This window comes from Bos taurus, chromosome 21 (genome assembly GCF_002263795.3).
Source record: "Bos taurus isolate L1 Dominette 01449 registration number 42190680 breed Hereford chromosome 21, ARS-UCD2.0, whole genome shotgun sequence".
Lineage (NCBI taxonomy): Eukaryota > Metazoa > Chordata > Mammalia > Artiodactyla > Bovidae > Bos > Bos taurus.
Window position 1 is genome coordinate 65,267,401 of NC_037348.1, and position 14,254 is coordinate 65,281,654.

A 14,254-nucleotide genomic window follows, 5' to 3' on the forward strand; every position below is an offset into this window, starting at 1 on the left:
TCATTGGCTGTTCGCGCGGGGCGGGGGGGGTGCCGGACGGAGGCCGCCGCTGATTGGCTGGCGGTTCCAGCACCGACGGAACGCTACTGGGTTTCAGGGCGCAGGCCGGACGACCCTCCAGAGGACCGAGAGCTTCCGGTGCGTGTGGTGAGCGGCGGGCTGGGTGCGGGAGGGGACTGCGATCTGACTGCGGCCCGAATGCTGCCCGCCCCTTCGCGTGTATGTCTCTCTGTGTCTCCGGTTCCTTCCGAGCGCTCAGTGCCCTGGACGGTCCTCACTGCTCCCTCCTGACGATCCTCAGGATCCCTCTCCTCTCGCTCTGGATAGCCCGGCTAACTCCTATTCATTCTTCAAAACCCATTCCCTGGTCTTATCTTGTTAGTGGCCTTCATCAGTCTTAGCCTCCGGCGCAGGATCTGAGTTTTGTGTTTCATCTCAGTCCATAAGACCTAACATAAGACTTGGCAAAGAGTAGGTAATCAGGAAATATTTGTTGAATGACAATATCCTATTCCTTTTACGTTCTCTGTGTCCCCCCTTCCCACCGGGTTGTATTTCACAAATATTTCTAGATGCTGGTGATTTAAACAGTGAACAAAACACAGAAAGTCCTATGTTTTGATGGAACTGACATGTTGATGACTGTCCATGGCACTATCCCCCGCTTTTGTAGCCTTAATTTTCCAAACACCTGACTTTTTCTTCTGGATGTTCTAATTGGTTTAGTGGCTCCTTCATTTCCATAAAAAAACCAAACCAAAACAAAAAAACTTCCTTTCCCCCTACTTTGCCTTAGACACAAAAAAGCCAGCAAACAGTTTTCTCTAGAGTTTATTTTGTTCTCCGTTTTTGCCTCTTTTCCTTGACTCATCCTTGCCTTCTTCTCTCCCACCCCATTTTGATCAGTTTTGTTGGTTCCATCTTTGGTGTTTATCACCTCTGCTTCCTTGCCTTAAGATGATCGTTTTATGCCTGAGGCCTGCCCTGGCCTCCTAATTGCAGTGAAACTGCAATCCCAAGCCAACCATCATGCCTCCTTTTCTTTTCTATCCTGCCTTTCTCCTTAGGATTTCTCACCTCCGGACGTGCTCTGTTTCACTTGGTTCGGTCTATCTGTCTGCACTGGCATCTGGGCGTGGTGAGCTGGGGCTGGGCTAGTAACGCCTGGTGCTGTTGGTATTTGTTGAAGGACGGAATGAAATGTAAGCAGATAGGAAGCCCTAACATCCACGTGCGGAGAAGGCAATGGCACCCCACTCCAGTACTTTTGCCTAGAAAACCCCATGGATGGAGGAGCCTGGTAGGCTGCAGTCCCTGGGGTCGCTAGGAGTCGGACACAACTGAGCGACTTCACTTTCACTTTTCACTTTCATGCAATGGAGAAGGAAATGGCAACCCACTCCAGTGTTCTTGCCTGGAGAATCCCAGGGACAGAGGAGCCTGGTGGGCTGCCGTCTGTGGGGTCGCACAGAGTCGGACACGACTAAAGTGATGCAGCAGCAACATCCACGTGCCTGCATTCATTCAGTCCTTGCTGCCTCGCCTAGTAGGAAGTGGGCCTCATAGGAGGTGGGCCTCATGGTCTCTACTCTCTCATCTGTTCCCACAGACCTCATCTTTAGTTCTGGCCACCTGCCTCTCCGTTGACTGGACAGCTGGGTGGGTAGGAGTCCATCCTAAAGGCTGAGAACAGGTGCCTTTGCAGTGGGAACCTGCTGGGTTCCCTTTGGCGGGATGGCATGGGATACTGTGGTGAGTTGGGCTGTGCATAGGAATTGAGACAGATGAGATGTCTGATTAGGTTTTAGGACTGAACTGAGTCATTAAGGTAATGCCAAAGCCTTCACAGTGCAACTGTTCCATTAGTTTATAATTCAGTTCAGTTCAGTCGCTCAGTCGTGTCTGACTCTTTGCGACCCCATGAATCGCAGCACGCCAGACCTCCCTGTCCATCACCAACTCCCAGAGTTCACTCAGACTCACGTCCATCGCGTCGGTGATGCCATCCAGCCATCTCATCCTCTGTCGTCCCCTTCTCCTCCTGCCCCCAATCCTTCCCAGCATCAGAGTCTTTTCCAATGAGTCAACTCTTCGAATGACGTGGCCAAAGTACTGGAGTTTCAGCTTTAGCATCATTCCTTCCAAAGAAATCCCAGGGCTGATCTCCTTCAGAATGGACTGGTTGGATCTCCTTGCAGTCCAAGGGACTCTCAAGAGTCTTCTCCAACACCACAGTTCAAAAGCATCAATTCTTTGGCACTCAGCTTTCTTCACAGTCCAACTCTCACATCCATACATGACCACTGGAAAAACCATAGCCTTGACTAGATGGACCTTTGTTGGCAAAGTAATGTCTCTGCTTTTCAATATGCTATCTACGTTGGTCATAACTTTTCTTCCAAGGAGTAAGTGTCTTTTAATTTCATGGCTGCGGTCGCCATCTGCAGTGATTTTGGAGCCCAGAAAAATAAAGTCTGATGCTGTTTCCACTGTTTCCCCATCTATTTCCCATGCAGTGATGGGACAGATGCCATGATCTTCGTTTTCTGAACGTTGAGTCCCTTGTATTATATTAGCTCCATTCGAGATGGGCTGGCTCAGGTTTGAAGTTTTATTTAGACAGTGGCTCTGTGTGTAGGTGTTACCTGCCTGGATTGGGCTGCAGATGAAGTTGGATCATTGGAGGAGGCAGACCACAGAACAGTTTTTGGATGATGATGTAACTTGTTTGGCAGTGGAGCCCTTCAGGCAAACGGTACCCGTTACGGGAAAGGTGGGAATGGTTGATTCCAGGGGACATGAAACCCACCGTCCAGGGAAGAACGTGAGTGATAGATAGGCTGTCTGGAATGGTGTAACCGAGGCCCCCCAGGGAATCTTCTGGTCTCACCTGACCCCGCATGTGGGAAGAGGAGCTCAGGATGGTCTGTTAAGGTAGGACACTCGGGCTTTCTCGGAAGTCACCTGCTGCGGGAGCTGTGGACGCTGCTCCACCGCGCCCTCTGCTGTCCTGGACGTGCGCAGCACCCTTGTTTTCCTCGACTCTGCTTGGTGTTAACTGCCCCGCGTTGAATTCCAGGAGGTGCTTCTTTGTAGAAATTCCTTGGCTTCAATTGATCGTGTGTGATGGTTCAGAATTACAAGAAGAGTTTTTAGGAAAGGGGAAGTAGATTGTTGTGTGAGTCTGTGTGTTTGGAGTGAAACAGGAGGATTTGGATTGCACCCTGGGAATGGGGGGGCCGATGCCAACATCCGCTGGATCATTGAAAAGGCAAGAGAGTTCCAGAAAAGCATCTATTTCTGCTTTATTGACTATGCCAAAGCCTTTGACTGTGTGGATCACAATAAACTGTGGAAAATTCTGAAAGAGATGGGAATACCAGACCACCTGATCTGCCTCTTGAGAAACCTATATGCAGGTCAGGAAGCAACACTTAGAACTGGACATGGAACAACAGACTGGTTCCAAATAGGAAAAGGAATACGTCAAGGCTGTCCATTGTCACCCTGCTTATTTAACTTATATGCAGAGTACATCATGAGAAATGCTGGGCTGGAAGAAGCACAAGCTGGAATCAAGATTGCTGGGAGAAATATCAATAACCTCAGATATGCAGATGACACCACCCTTATGGCAGAAAGTGAAGAGCAACTAAAAAGCCTCTTAATGAAAGTGAAAGTGGAGAGTGAAAAAGTTGGCTTAAAGCTCAACATTCAGAAAACAAAGATCATGGCATCTGGTCCCATCACTTCATGGGAAATAGATGGGGAAACAGTGGAAACAGTGTCAGACTTTGTTTTTTTGGGCTCCAAAATCACTGCAGATGGTGACTGCAGCCATGAAATTAAAAGACATTTACTCCTTGGAAGAAAAGTTATGACCACCGTAGATAGCATATTGAAAAGCAGAGACATTACTTTGCCAACAAAGGTCCATCTAGTCAAGGCTATGGTTTTTCCAGTGGTCATGTATGGATGTGAGAGTTGGACTGTGAAGAAAGCTGAGCGCCGAAGAATTGATGCTTTTGAACTGTGGTGTTGGAGAAGACTCTTGAGAGTCCCTTGGACTGCAAGGAGATCCAACCAGTCCATCCTAAAGGAGATCAGCCCTGGGTGTTCATTGGATGGACTGATGCTGAAGCTGAAACTCCAATACTTTGGCCACGTCATTCAAAGAGTTGACTCATTGGAAAAGACTCTGATGCTGGGAAGGATTGGGGGCAGGAGGAGAAGGGGACGACAGAGGATGAGATGGCTGGATGGCATCACCGACTCGATGGACGTGAATTTGAGTGAACTCTGAGAGTTGGTAATGGACAGGGAGGTCTGGCGTGCTGCGATTCATGGGCTCCCAAAGAGTCGGACACGACTGAGTGACTGAACTGATTGACTGAACTGATGCCTCGAGTACCTCGGCCCTGTGCTGGAGGTCTGTCTGTCTACACTGGCTTGTAGTTGAGATGGGATGTCAGGGGAAGAGCATTCTAGGCGGAGAGAATAGAAGGAAGGCCTGGAGCGCGGGGGGCGGACACAGGTGAGGAGGGCATGGTCTTGCCATGTGGTGGGTCCTGGTCGTCTTTCTGTTCCAGCGTGTTCAGAGTTAACTTCATTCACGTTGACGAGCGCTTGCTCTTCTCGTTTGTTGCTTATAAGCCACGCTGCAGGCCCTCTGTGTACCTGTCTCTGCACACACGTGCTAATGTTTGTGTAGGATAGAGTTCTAACGTGGGGTTGTTGCAGTAAAAACCGTCTGTTTACATTTGTGGATCCTCCTGGAATGGACCTTTGAAAAGGCCCCCTTAAAACCCTGAGTCTTCCCGCTCAGGCACCCTGTGTCCATTGAGTCAAGTCCCCCTTCGTGTCTTTAAGTAAATTAGTTTTCTGTGTGTAGGTCTTGCTATTTTTGTTATTGTTGTTGTTAGATGTATTCCCAGACATTCCATAGTCTTCATTTAAAGCCTTGTGTCTTCTAACTGATCATACTTGGCGCGTGGACGAGGTCTCTTTTTTTGGCTGCGCTGGGCCTTGGCCGCGGCGCCCGGGCCCTTGTTGCAGAGCGCAGGCTTCTCTGGGGGGCGGGTCCCTCCGTTTTCAGCAAGTGGCCTTAGTAGCCCCGTGGCATTTGGAATCTTAGTTCCCCAACCAGGGACTGAACCCATGTCCCCTGCATTGGAAGGCAGATTCTTAACCACTGGACCACCAGGGACGTCCCAAGGCTTCATTAAAAAAAAAAAAATTGAATTTATTTATTTTTAATTGAAGGGTAATTGCTCTGCAGCGTTGTGTTGGTTTCTGCCAAACAGCAGCACGAGTCAGCCGTGGGTATACCTGTGTCCCTCCCTCTTGCCGTTGAGAAGGCAATGGCACCCCACTCCAGTACTCTTGCCTGGAAAATCCCATGGACGGAGAAGCCTGGTAGGCTGCAGTCCATGGGATCGCGAAGAGTTGGACACGACTGAGCGACTTCACTTTCACTTTTCACTTTCCTGCATCGGGGAACGAAATGGCAACCCACTCCAGTGTTGCCTGGAGAATCCCAGGGACGGGGGAGCCTGGTGGGCTGCCGTCTATGGGGTCGCACAGAGTCGGACATGACTGAAGCGACTTAGCAGCAGCAGCATCACTTTCATGGGTATTTCAGTCTTGGATTTGTTCGGTGGCACATTTGCTTTTAACTGCGTGTGGTAGGAAGCGTTCTGCCACACATATCCTCTGACACTTGACTTTGTTTGGCCTTAGGGAAGTTTGCCCTTGAAGGACAGCGTGAAACTGTGTCTTTAATGGCTTCGTTGGTGGCCTACGAGGATTCGGACTCAGAGGCTGAGACCGAGCCTGCGGGCAGTTTCCATCCTGTTGGCCAGATGGAAGACACTTCGGCTATGCTCAGACCTCCGGAGCAGGATTTTGGATCCAGGGTCCTGGATGCGACAGGCGGGTGGGCGCCGTCCCTGGTGTGCGGCTCTCATGATGACCCCACCACGTGTCGTCTCCCACTGGCTCGGCTCTGGAGCCAGGACCCGGGGTCCTGCCCCAGCCAGAGACTACGATGGCCCAGGCCAGAGCCCGAGGCCACCCTCCCCGCCAGCCCGCCGGCTCGCCCCTCCCTGTGGACCAGCCAGGCCCCTGCAGGCCACGTGCCCCTGGCAGCGGCCCGCTCGAAGCAGGTGAGAGTCTGCTGGGAACCTTCCGGCTCCCCCAAGCCGTCTCTCGATGCCCGAACGGGGTCTGAAGGCCCAGGGAAAGGCAGCAGCTCCCTGCAGAGGAAGCGGCGTGAGGACTGTGTTGTACCTTATATCCCGAAGAGACTAAGGCCGCTGCAGGCGCTCAGCACAGAAACAGACAGCGGTAAGGACACGGAGGCCCGGGGTCCCCTTGCCGGCCGTGTTCCGGCCCCGCTCTGTGTGGCCCCCGAAGTGTCTGAGTTTATCCAGCCATATCTGGACAGTCAGTATAAGGAAACCAAGATTCCCAAGACGGTGCTCTTCCACCTGCGGGGCCACCGGGGCCCCGTCAACAGCGTCCAGTGGTGTCCGGTGTCTGCCAGGAGCCACATGCTTCTGTCGACGTCGATGGATAAAACCTTCAAGGTGAGGCCTTGAGTGAAGCAGCTCTTGGGAATGAGCCGCTGGGACGTTTTGTTTTCCCAATGGTGAGGTCGGCCCGGTTGCAGGCCGGATGTTTCTTTCTAGGAATTCCTGGGATTCTCTTTGTTGCCCTCGGGAGAGGGCTCTCGGTTGCCCGCTTGGATGGCTGGTCTGTTCTACCCCCTGCAGCCCCTCCAAGGCTGCCTTGCCCAGGCCACCGGCGGTAACTAGTTCAGACCCCACGTGGGTCATCCTCATGGGGGCCACCAAGGACGCCTAGACCCTCTCCCGCCCTGGGAGAGGGAGATGGCGGAGTGAGAAGGGAGGAAAGCAGACCCAGATCCCGGGGACTCTGGGCCATCCTCGGTGACCCCCGCTGAGTGCGGAGTGGCGGTAGCTCTGTTCCCGGTGCTGTGCTGGGTGCGGGGGGGTGGGAAGGTCCCTGGACTCGACCCTGGCTTCCGGGCCGGTACATGGAGGTAGGGGCTGCGGAGAAGCGGAGAGGTGCTCACAAGCCTGGGTGGGGCTGTGAGCTCGGAGCCCCAGGGGGTCCCACTGCTGCAGGTGCCTGGAGGAGGGGCAGCCGCCAGCAGGGAGGGCTTGGCGAATGCTTCCGGGAGGGAGCGGGTGGGCTTTCGGGTGGGCCTTCAGGTGGGTCGGGCAGAAGACGTTCTTGGCTCTAAACAGGGGAGGCTGTGAGGGGCCTGCAGGGGGTTGGGGGAGGCCCTGGGAAAGAAGGCAGCGTCACACCAGGGAGGGCCTTGGGTGCCCTGCTGGGGAGTTCTGGTTTATACAGAAACTTTTTGGGTTGTTATTTATTTATTTTAAAAGCTCCATTAAAAAAAAAAAAAAAGCTCCTGGGCTCCCCTGGTGGCGCAGTGGTAAAGAACCCGCCAGCCAATGCAGGAGAGGGGGGTTCAATCCCTGGTCTGGGAGGATCCCAGATGCCAGCTGGCAACTAAGCCCGTGCGCTACAGTTACCGAGCCTGCGCTCTGCCATGAGAGAAGCCTCTGCAGTGAGAAGCCCACAACTAGAGAAAGCCCACGCACAGCAGCGAAGGCCCAGCTCGGCCCAAGATGCATGAGGAAGTAAAGTTACAGACCTACACACAGGAAGCTCCTGAAGCAAGGCAGACTTACGGTTGCGGCGCCCAGGTGGGTAGTGTGGCAGCTGTGTTCCACCCTCCAGGAGCTGCCCCCGTTCCCCGGACTGTCGTCTGTCTGTCCCCACCCCCAGGGGAGCCTCGGAGACCTTTCCTTTTAATTGGCGCTTTCAAAGGTGAGGTCTGTGTAATGGGCCTGCACACCCCTCACCTCCTCTCTCCAGCTCCTGCAAAGCACAGCACGTGTGTGTGCGTGCCCAGTCACTTAAGTCGTGTCTGTCTCTTTGCCACCCCGTGGACTGTAGCCCACCAGGCTCCTCTGTCCATGGGATTCCCCAGGCAAGAATACTGGAGTGGGTGGCCAGTTGCTTCTCCAAGGGGTCTTCCCAGCCCAGGGACTGAGCCCACATCTCTATCTCCTGCGTTGGCAGGCGGGTTCTTCACCACTAGGGCCACCTGGGAAGCGAAGCCCAAGCGCACTACATCAGTTCGGTTCAGTTCAGTCGCTCAGTCATGTCTGACTCTTGCGACCCCATGGACTGCAGCACGCCAGGCTTCCTTGTCCATCACCAACTCCTGGAGCTTGCTCAAACCCATGTCCATCGAGTCAGTGATGCCGTCCAACCATCTCATCCTCTGTTGTCCCTTTCTCCTCCTACCCTCAGTCTTTCCCAGCATCAGGGCCTTTTCCAATGAGTCAGTTCTTTGCATCAGGTGGCCAAAGGATTGGAGTTTCAGCTTCAGCATCAGTCCTTCCAACGAATATTCAGGACTGATCTCCTTTAGGATTGACTGGTTTGATCTCCTTGCAGTCCAAGGGACTCTCAAGAGTCTTCTCCAACCACACAGTTCAAAAGCATCAATTCTTTGGCGCTCAGCTTTCTTCACAGTCTAACTCTCACATCCATACATGACTACAGGAAAAACCATAGCTGTGACTGGGCGGACCTTTGTCGGCAAAGTAATGTCTTAGTACATAGTAGGTGCCAAATACACGCGATCCGAACAAAAGCCACCTGGGGAGAAGGTGGCTTTGGAGTTGTGGGTCACGGTTGCGGAGGAGCTGGTCAGCGGCCCGGCCACCCAGTTCAAGTTCCAGAGTCTCATCTGTGGGGGCCTGATTGTGCTCAGTACCTGAGCCATGAGACCACGTGAGAACTCCCTTCCAAAGCCCCCGGCACAGGGCAGGAGCCCCACAGGTGCTCACTAGACATCGGCTCCCCACCCCCAAAATTGTCCTCACGGCTCTGGAGCCCTCCTACCCAGAACATTGTATCTGCAAGGTTTGTTTTGAGCTTTTCGCATAGGAGGCATTTTCATAAGCTGAGACAGGAAGTCCAAGTGCAGTGAAGTCTTGGCTAGGAGCTCCATCGGGAGTGTCACTTTAGGTGGCGTGTTTGAGTCCCAAAACGACGTGTCCGTTTTCACGTCTGCGAGGCTGATGGAGTTCTGTGGGGACAGTGTCGGGTCCTGTCTGCAGTCTGGAGCCCTGGGGTTGGCACACACATCTCTGGTGCTTTCTCCGAGAGGTTGGGGCCCTGTGCTCGACTCAAGAGGTCCTGGCGTTCCTGGTGTGCACTGGACACCCCCCACCGCAAGGCCAGGGGCTTCTCTGGCCTCCCTCCGGAGGGCCTGCAGCTCTAGGGGGCTGTGGGGGCCTGTCGCTTTGGTCAGGAGCCCCCCCGGAGGGTTCTTGGTGGTCAGTGTCCCTGGTGGGCTGGCCCCTGGAGTTACTTAGAATGATCTGGGCTTGGTGGAGGACTGATTCATTTGAAAAAACCCTGATGCTGGGAAAGATTGAAGGCGGGAGAAGGGGACGACAGAGGATGAGATGGTTGGATGGCATCACCGGCTCAATGGACATGAGTTCGAGTAAGCTCTGGGAGTTGGTGATTGACAGGGAGGCCTGGTGTGCTGCCATCCATGGGGTCGCAAAGCATCAGACACAACTGAGTGACTGAACTGAACTGAACTGGGCCTGGTACTGGCTCCATACAAACAGCTTCATGATCTCAGGCAACGCACTTGACCTTTCTGAGCCTTTTTCCTCTTGACAAGTTCCTGAGGCCTATGACTGAGGCTTCTGTCTAAAGCTCCCAGTTTAATGCTGGGCACGTAGTGCTGTGTTTTGTGGAGGGTGGCATGGGTCCAGGTGGGCCGCCTGAAGGGCGTGGGCAGCCCCCTTCTGGGACCCTGAAGGGAGGGACCAGACTAGCAGACATGGGCAGCGCAGGCTCGAGTGGGCAGGCTTCCTGGGGGTCTCAGAAGGCAGGCAGAGCTGGGTGGAGGGCTGTGGTGGAGGTAGGTGCGTCCTGGTGGGTGTCTGCCTCCCTCTTGCCCTCGGGGTCACGTCTCCTGGCCTGGAGCCCTGCGGGGACTGGTCTGCACTTGGCCTCGGTGGCGTGCTCCGTGGCCTCTGCCCTGGTCTCTTTTGCCCAGGAAGTTTAGATTTCCTAAGGCCATCCCACAAGTTTTGGAATGGAGGGCGTCTGAGTGAAGCCGTTGACTTGGGCCGTGGTTCTGTCGCGTAGTGGGTGTCAGTGGGGTAGATGAGGGCGCCCTGTGCGGGGTGTGGGAGAGGCCGGATGGAGGGGAGCTGGGAGCCGCCAGCCGGCAGTGACACTGCATGACCACACGGGGGCGCAGTTGGTCCACCTTGGGAGGCTGCTCAGGCGCAGGGACTGTGTTCCTGGAAAACCCACCTGCTGGGGGCAGTTCTCTGAGACCCCCTCCCTGGCTGCCAGGCTGCCTGTCAGTCCCGTCCCGGGGAGGGTGGTGTGTGCTGCAGGCAATGACATAGTCTCGGGCCACTTGCTGGCAGCCAGGAGCCCCGTCCACTGCGCCGTCCATCTCTTACGGCAGGCTGTCAATAGAGGTGTCCCCAGGGGCAGAGTGTGGCTGCTGTCGTGGCCACGGGGGTCCATGTCTCCTGACCTTCTTACTGTGGTATCTTGAAAATCAGGGCGTTGATAAGTGTTAGAGGCCAAGGGTCCAGGGTCCTCTCTGCTTTATGACATCTGGCAGTTTTCAGTGACGGAGTCACATGGCAAGTTGACGTTAAGCGACTGTTCGGTGTGAAGACGATGTGGCAGGGCTGGAGGAGCCATGATGGAAGGTGGGTGGGGAGCAACTGGGGGCTGGGGGTCCTCCTGGCTGAGACCTTGGTCGTGCTGGGCCCCCAGGGGTGTGTGTGTGGCAGCAGGCAGTCCTGGCAGGATGGTGTTATTTTCCCTCCCTGGTGTCAGCAGGTGGGCAGCGTGGAGGTCCTTGTGGTCTGGTATGAGATCAAGGGGCGCATGGGAGGTGTGTGGGCGTGGAGTCTGGAGTGGGGCAGGGGTGCAGGTGGGGCTCCGGGGTGGAGAGCAGATGGTGGCTGAGCAGGGAAGGAGCTTGAAGAGGTGGGCTGCTCGAAGCAGTCCCTACCTGTGCTCCGTTTTGAAGGTGCCTCCCCCGCTTTTGCTTTGGCTGTGTCTCGCAGCATGCCGGATCTTAGGTCCCTGGCCAGGACCTAATTCATGCACCCCCCGGCAGTGGAAGCCCAGAGTCTTAACCATTGGCCGCCAGGGAAGTCTCCCCCCACCCACCTTTTCTGGTTAAAGTTTGCCAGAGTACCTTCTTGTCCCCAACCTGGTCAGGAGGGCTGGGGTCACAGGACTTGGATTCTGACTGTCCCTCTGCTGCCGACTGGCTGTGTGATCTCACCTTCTCTGAGCCTCAAGCTCTGTATGTAAAGTGGACCCAAGGATGCATAACCTGTTGGGTTTTTGTGAAAAAATAAGTGATGTTGGCTCTGAATGACCTGGTGTGACTCCCGGCTCTTGGCGGGCACTCACTGGGGGCTCACTCTTGCCCTCTCTGGAAATGCTCTCCCTTCCTCACCATGCCACGGTATCTCATGCCAGTGACCCGGCCGTGGAACTGTGCCTGCTACACCTTGTGGATTTTTAAGCTTCTTGAGCAGGGGAACTGTGTGGAATCTGTTTTTACATTCTCCATAGCACCTGACACTAGGTTTTGTACCTGTTAAGTGATCAAAAAAGATTGAAAACGTTGTTTGGATTTTCCTTCCAGCCTTTGGGGAGAGGAGTCGTCTTTAAAGTGCACACATGCTCTTTGCCACTAGGGGGCACAGTAAGACAGGGTGAATCGCTCTCCCAAGCTTCTAGAACGTGGAAGAATCCTTGATTCAAGGTAACATTTACTGAAATACGGTTTATTTTCTGATCAGGAGGAAAAAACACAACACAATCCATCTGATAAAGAACGTGGAGTGCCAGTTCCTTCATCTCCTTAAAAACGTAGCCTCGGAATTCATAAATTTCAATTGGGCACGTTACAGCAGAAAGATACTCATTTTAATATGTTCTAAATGTTCTGTGAGCTGTAAAATATGCTTGTATTAGTTTTGAAAAATTTACAGCTAGAGAAATTGAGTAAAACAAAACAGTGACGTGTAACTCCGACCGATGCTCCGCTTTCTCTCCTGCCCGCCCTCCGGCCCCGCCCCCGCGCCTCTGTTCTCCACGGCTGTGGTCCCAGCACCGATACCCTCCTGTGCGCTCTGTCCATTTCCCTGTGTCCTCGTTTGGCTCAACAAGCTTGAATACCCACTGCATGTTAAGGTAGAATTCAGACTTTGAGGCCCTTTTTTGAAGGGAAAAGTACAAGCGTGTTGTGTTTTTGACCAAACTTGGGCAGCCCTGATTGGCAGCCCCCCTGGCAGAGCCCTCTGCCAGACACTGGGAAGACCCCCAGAGGCATCCGGGCGTGTTTCTTGCTGCCTGGGACCGACTTTGAAATGCAGAAAGCAGGAAAGGGGAAGGCGAAAGCAGAGATCCCTGACAGTCCTCTCCCCAGCCAGCAGCTCGTTAGCACAGGGCCCTCCCTGGTCGGGGCCAGCATGTCCCTGGTGTTTACTGCTTACGGCATCGGGCTGGTGCCCAGAGCGCACGTCTCAGTGATTTGGAGTCTGCGCCGCCCCTCACCCCCCCACGCCCTGTCTTTTGCGCCGGAGCATTTTTATGCCTCGTTAAAAACTTTCCCCAAACATGTTTTTTCTGACCGTCTTCAGGTTCCGAACTTTGTTTGCTCATTTCCGTGTTGCGTGCTGCCGTTTCCTGCTTTTGTTTTTCACATCGAGCTGCACTGAGCACGGCCCTGCGGCGGCGTGGGCTTTTCTGCTGCCTTCATGAAGCGAAAGTGGGCTTTGCCCCGCACCCAGTCTGCAGCTACAGCCCTGTGGGTGTTGCTGAGTAGACCCCGGTTAGGTGGGCCAGCCTCTGTGCCTTTGTTACAGGAGACTCCTGGGTTCCCGACCCCCACGCTGCCTGGTGGCTGTCTGACTTGGGGGAAAATCACCTAGCCTCTCTGATCCCGTTTTCTCACTGGTGAAATGGGGTAATGGCTGCCTGTTAGGTTGTTGCTGTCGGAGCAGGGGTGAGGAGATGCGGCCCAGGGCCTAGCAGCGGGCAGGGCTGAAGACAGGCTCCCGCACTCCCTGCCCCCGGGTCTGTTCATTAAAAAGCAACCGGAGGAGCGACGAGTCACCCCCAGTCCTCCGACTGGGTGCAGCTCTCGTTCTTGTGAATCTTTTCCTAGTCTGTCTATCGATAATGTATTTTTCAAGAGTTTCGATGTTACTGTTCCCGAGGTAGATACTTTTAAAATTTAAAAAGCTTTTGAGATTGTCTGTACCCAGCCATTCAGCCGCTCCCTTTTCATGCACTGCGCACTTGGAAGTTCCTCCTGGAGGGCTGGCTCCCTGTCTCCGAACTGCTGGCATCCGAGTGTCTCGTGGGTGAGAACAGGCCCAGCTGCGTCTGCCAGTCCGTGGAGTGTTTTTGTGTCTGAGCCTCCGACAGGGCGGTGGGTGGGGGGCAGTGTCATCACCATGCCCGAGGAAACTCAGGAGGGTGAGGGCTGGGCGGGTGTGCCCGCAAGGTCGGCCACGGACCCCTGCCTGTGGCACAGATGAGAGGGAGGGGAGAGCCGACCGTCCCGGGGTGCCCACCCCCCAACCAGGCACAGCCCTAGAGCCTCCAGCTCGTGTTCACAGCAGGTGTATGGGGCCAGTGCTGCTCTTCCTCCCATTTCATGGGTGAGGAAGTTGAGGCCCAGAGGTTAAGGGGTTTGTCCACACTCACACAGCTGGCCGTCAGGCTCCAGAGCCCGAGCGTACAGAGCCAGAGAGCCTGCTCTGCTGCTCTGCCTCTGAGAATAAAGGACGGAAAAGCAGACCCCGTCTCCCGGGTGGTCCCCCAGCACTGTCCAGCCTCAGAGCCTTATGGTTCCTGTAAAAGGGGCATGAGGAGATGAGGTGATTTCTGCGGGGGCTTGGATTTGCATTTTTACGTATTACAGGACCCCGCTGATTTATCATTGTTAGCGTATCTGATTATATTAAGGTGTCTTAGATGTGCTTTGTAGAAAGTAATATATCTCAGATTCAAAGACAAGGAATTTATGGATTCAAGTGCCAGAGTGAGGGTTTTTATTTCAGTTTTAGAAGAATTATTCTTGATGGATTTTACAAAATGAGATTGAGAAATGATTTGATGTGTAGAGTGA

General features: G+C 54.1%; 1 protein-coding gene across 4 annotated transcripts in view; it reads left to right on the forward strand.

Annotated features, from left to right (window-relative positions):
* The window catches only part of WDR25 (WD repeat domain 25), a 149,451-nt gene continuing 135,197 nt past the window's right edge, over window positions 1-14,254 (forward strand). The window contains exons 1-2 of one of the 4 annotated variants that reach the window (XM_059879078.1): window positions 1-138; window positions 5,740-6,587. In XM_059879078.1, coding sequence (XP_059735061.1) covers window positions 5,781-6,587 — 807 coding nt within the window. In that variant the 5' untranslated portion in view covers window positions 1-138; window positions 5,740-5,780. 4 annotated transcript variants of the gene reach the window in all.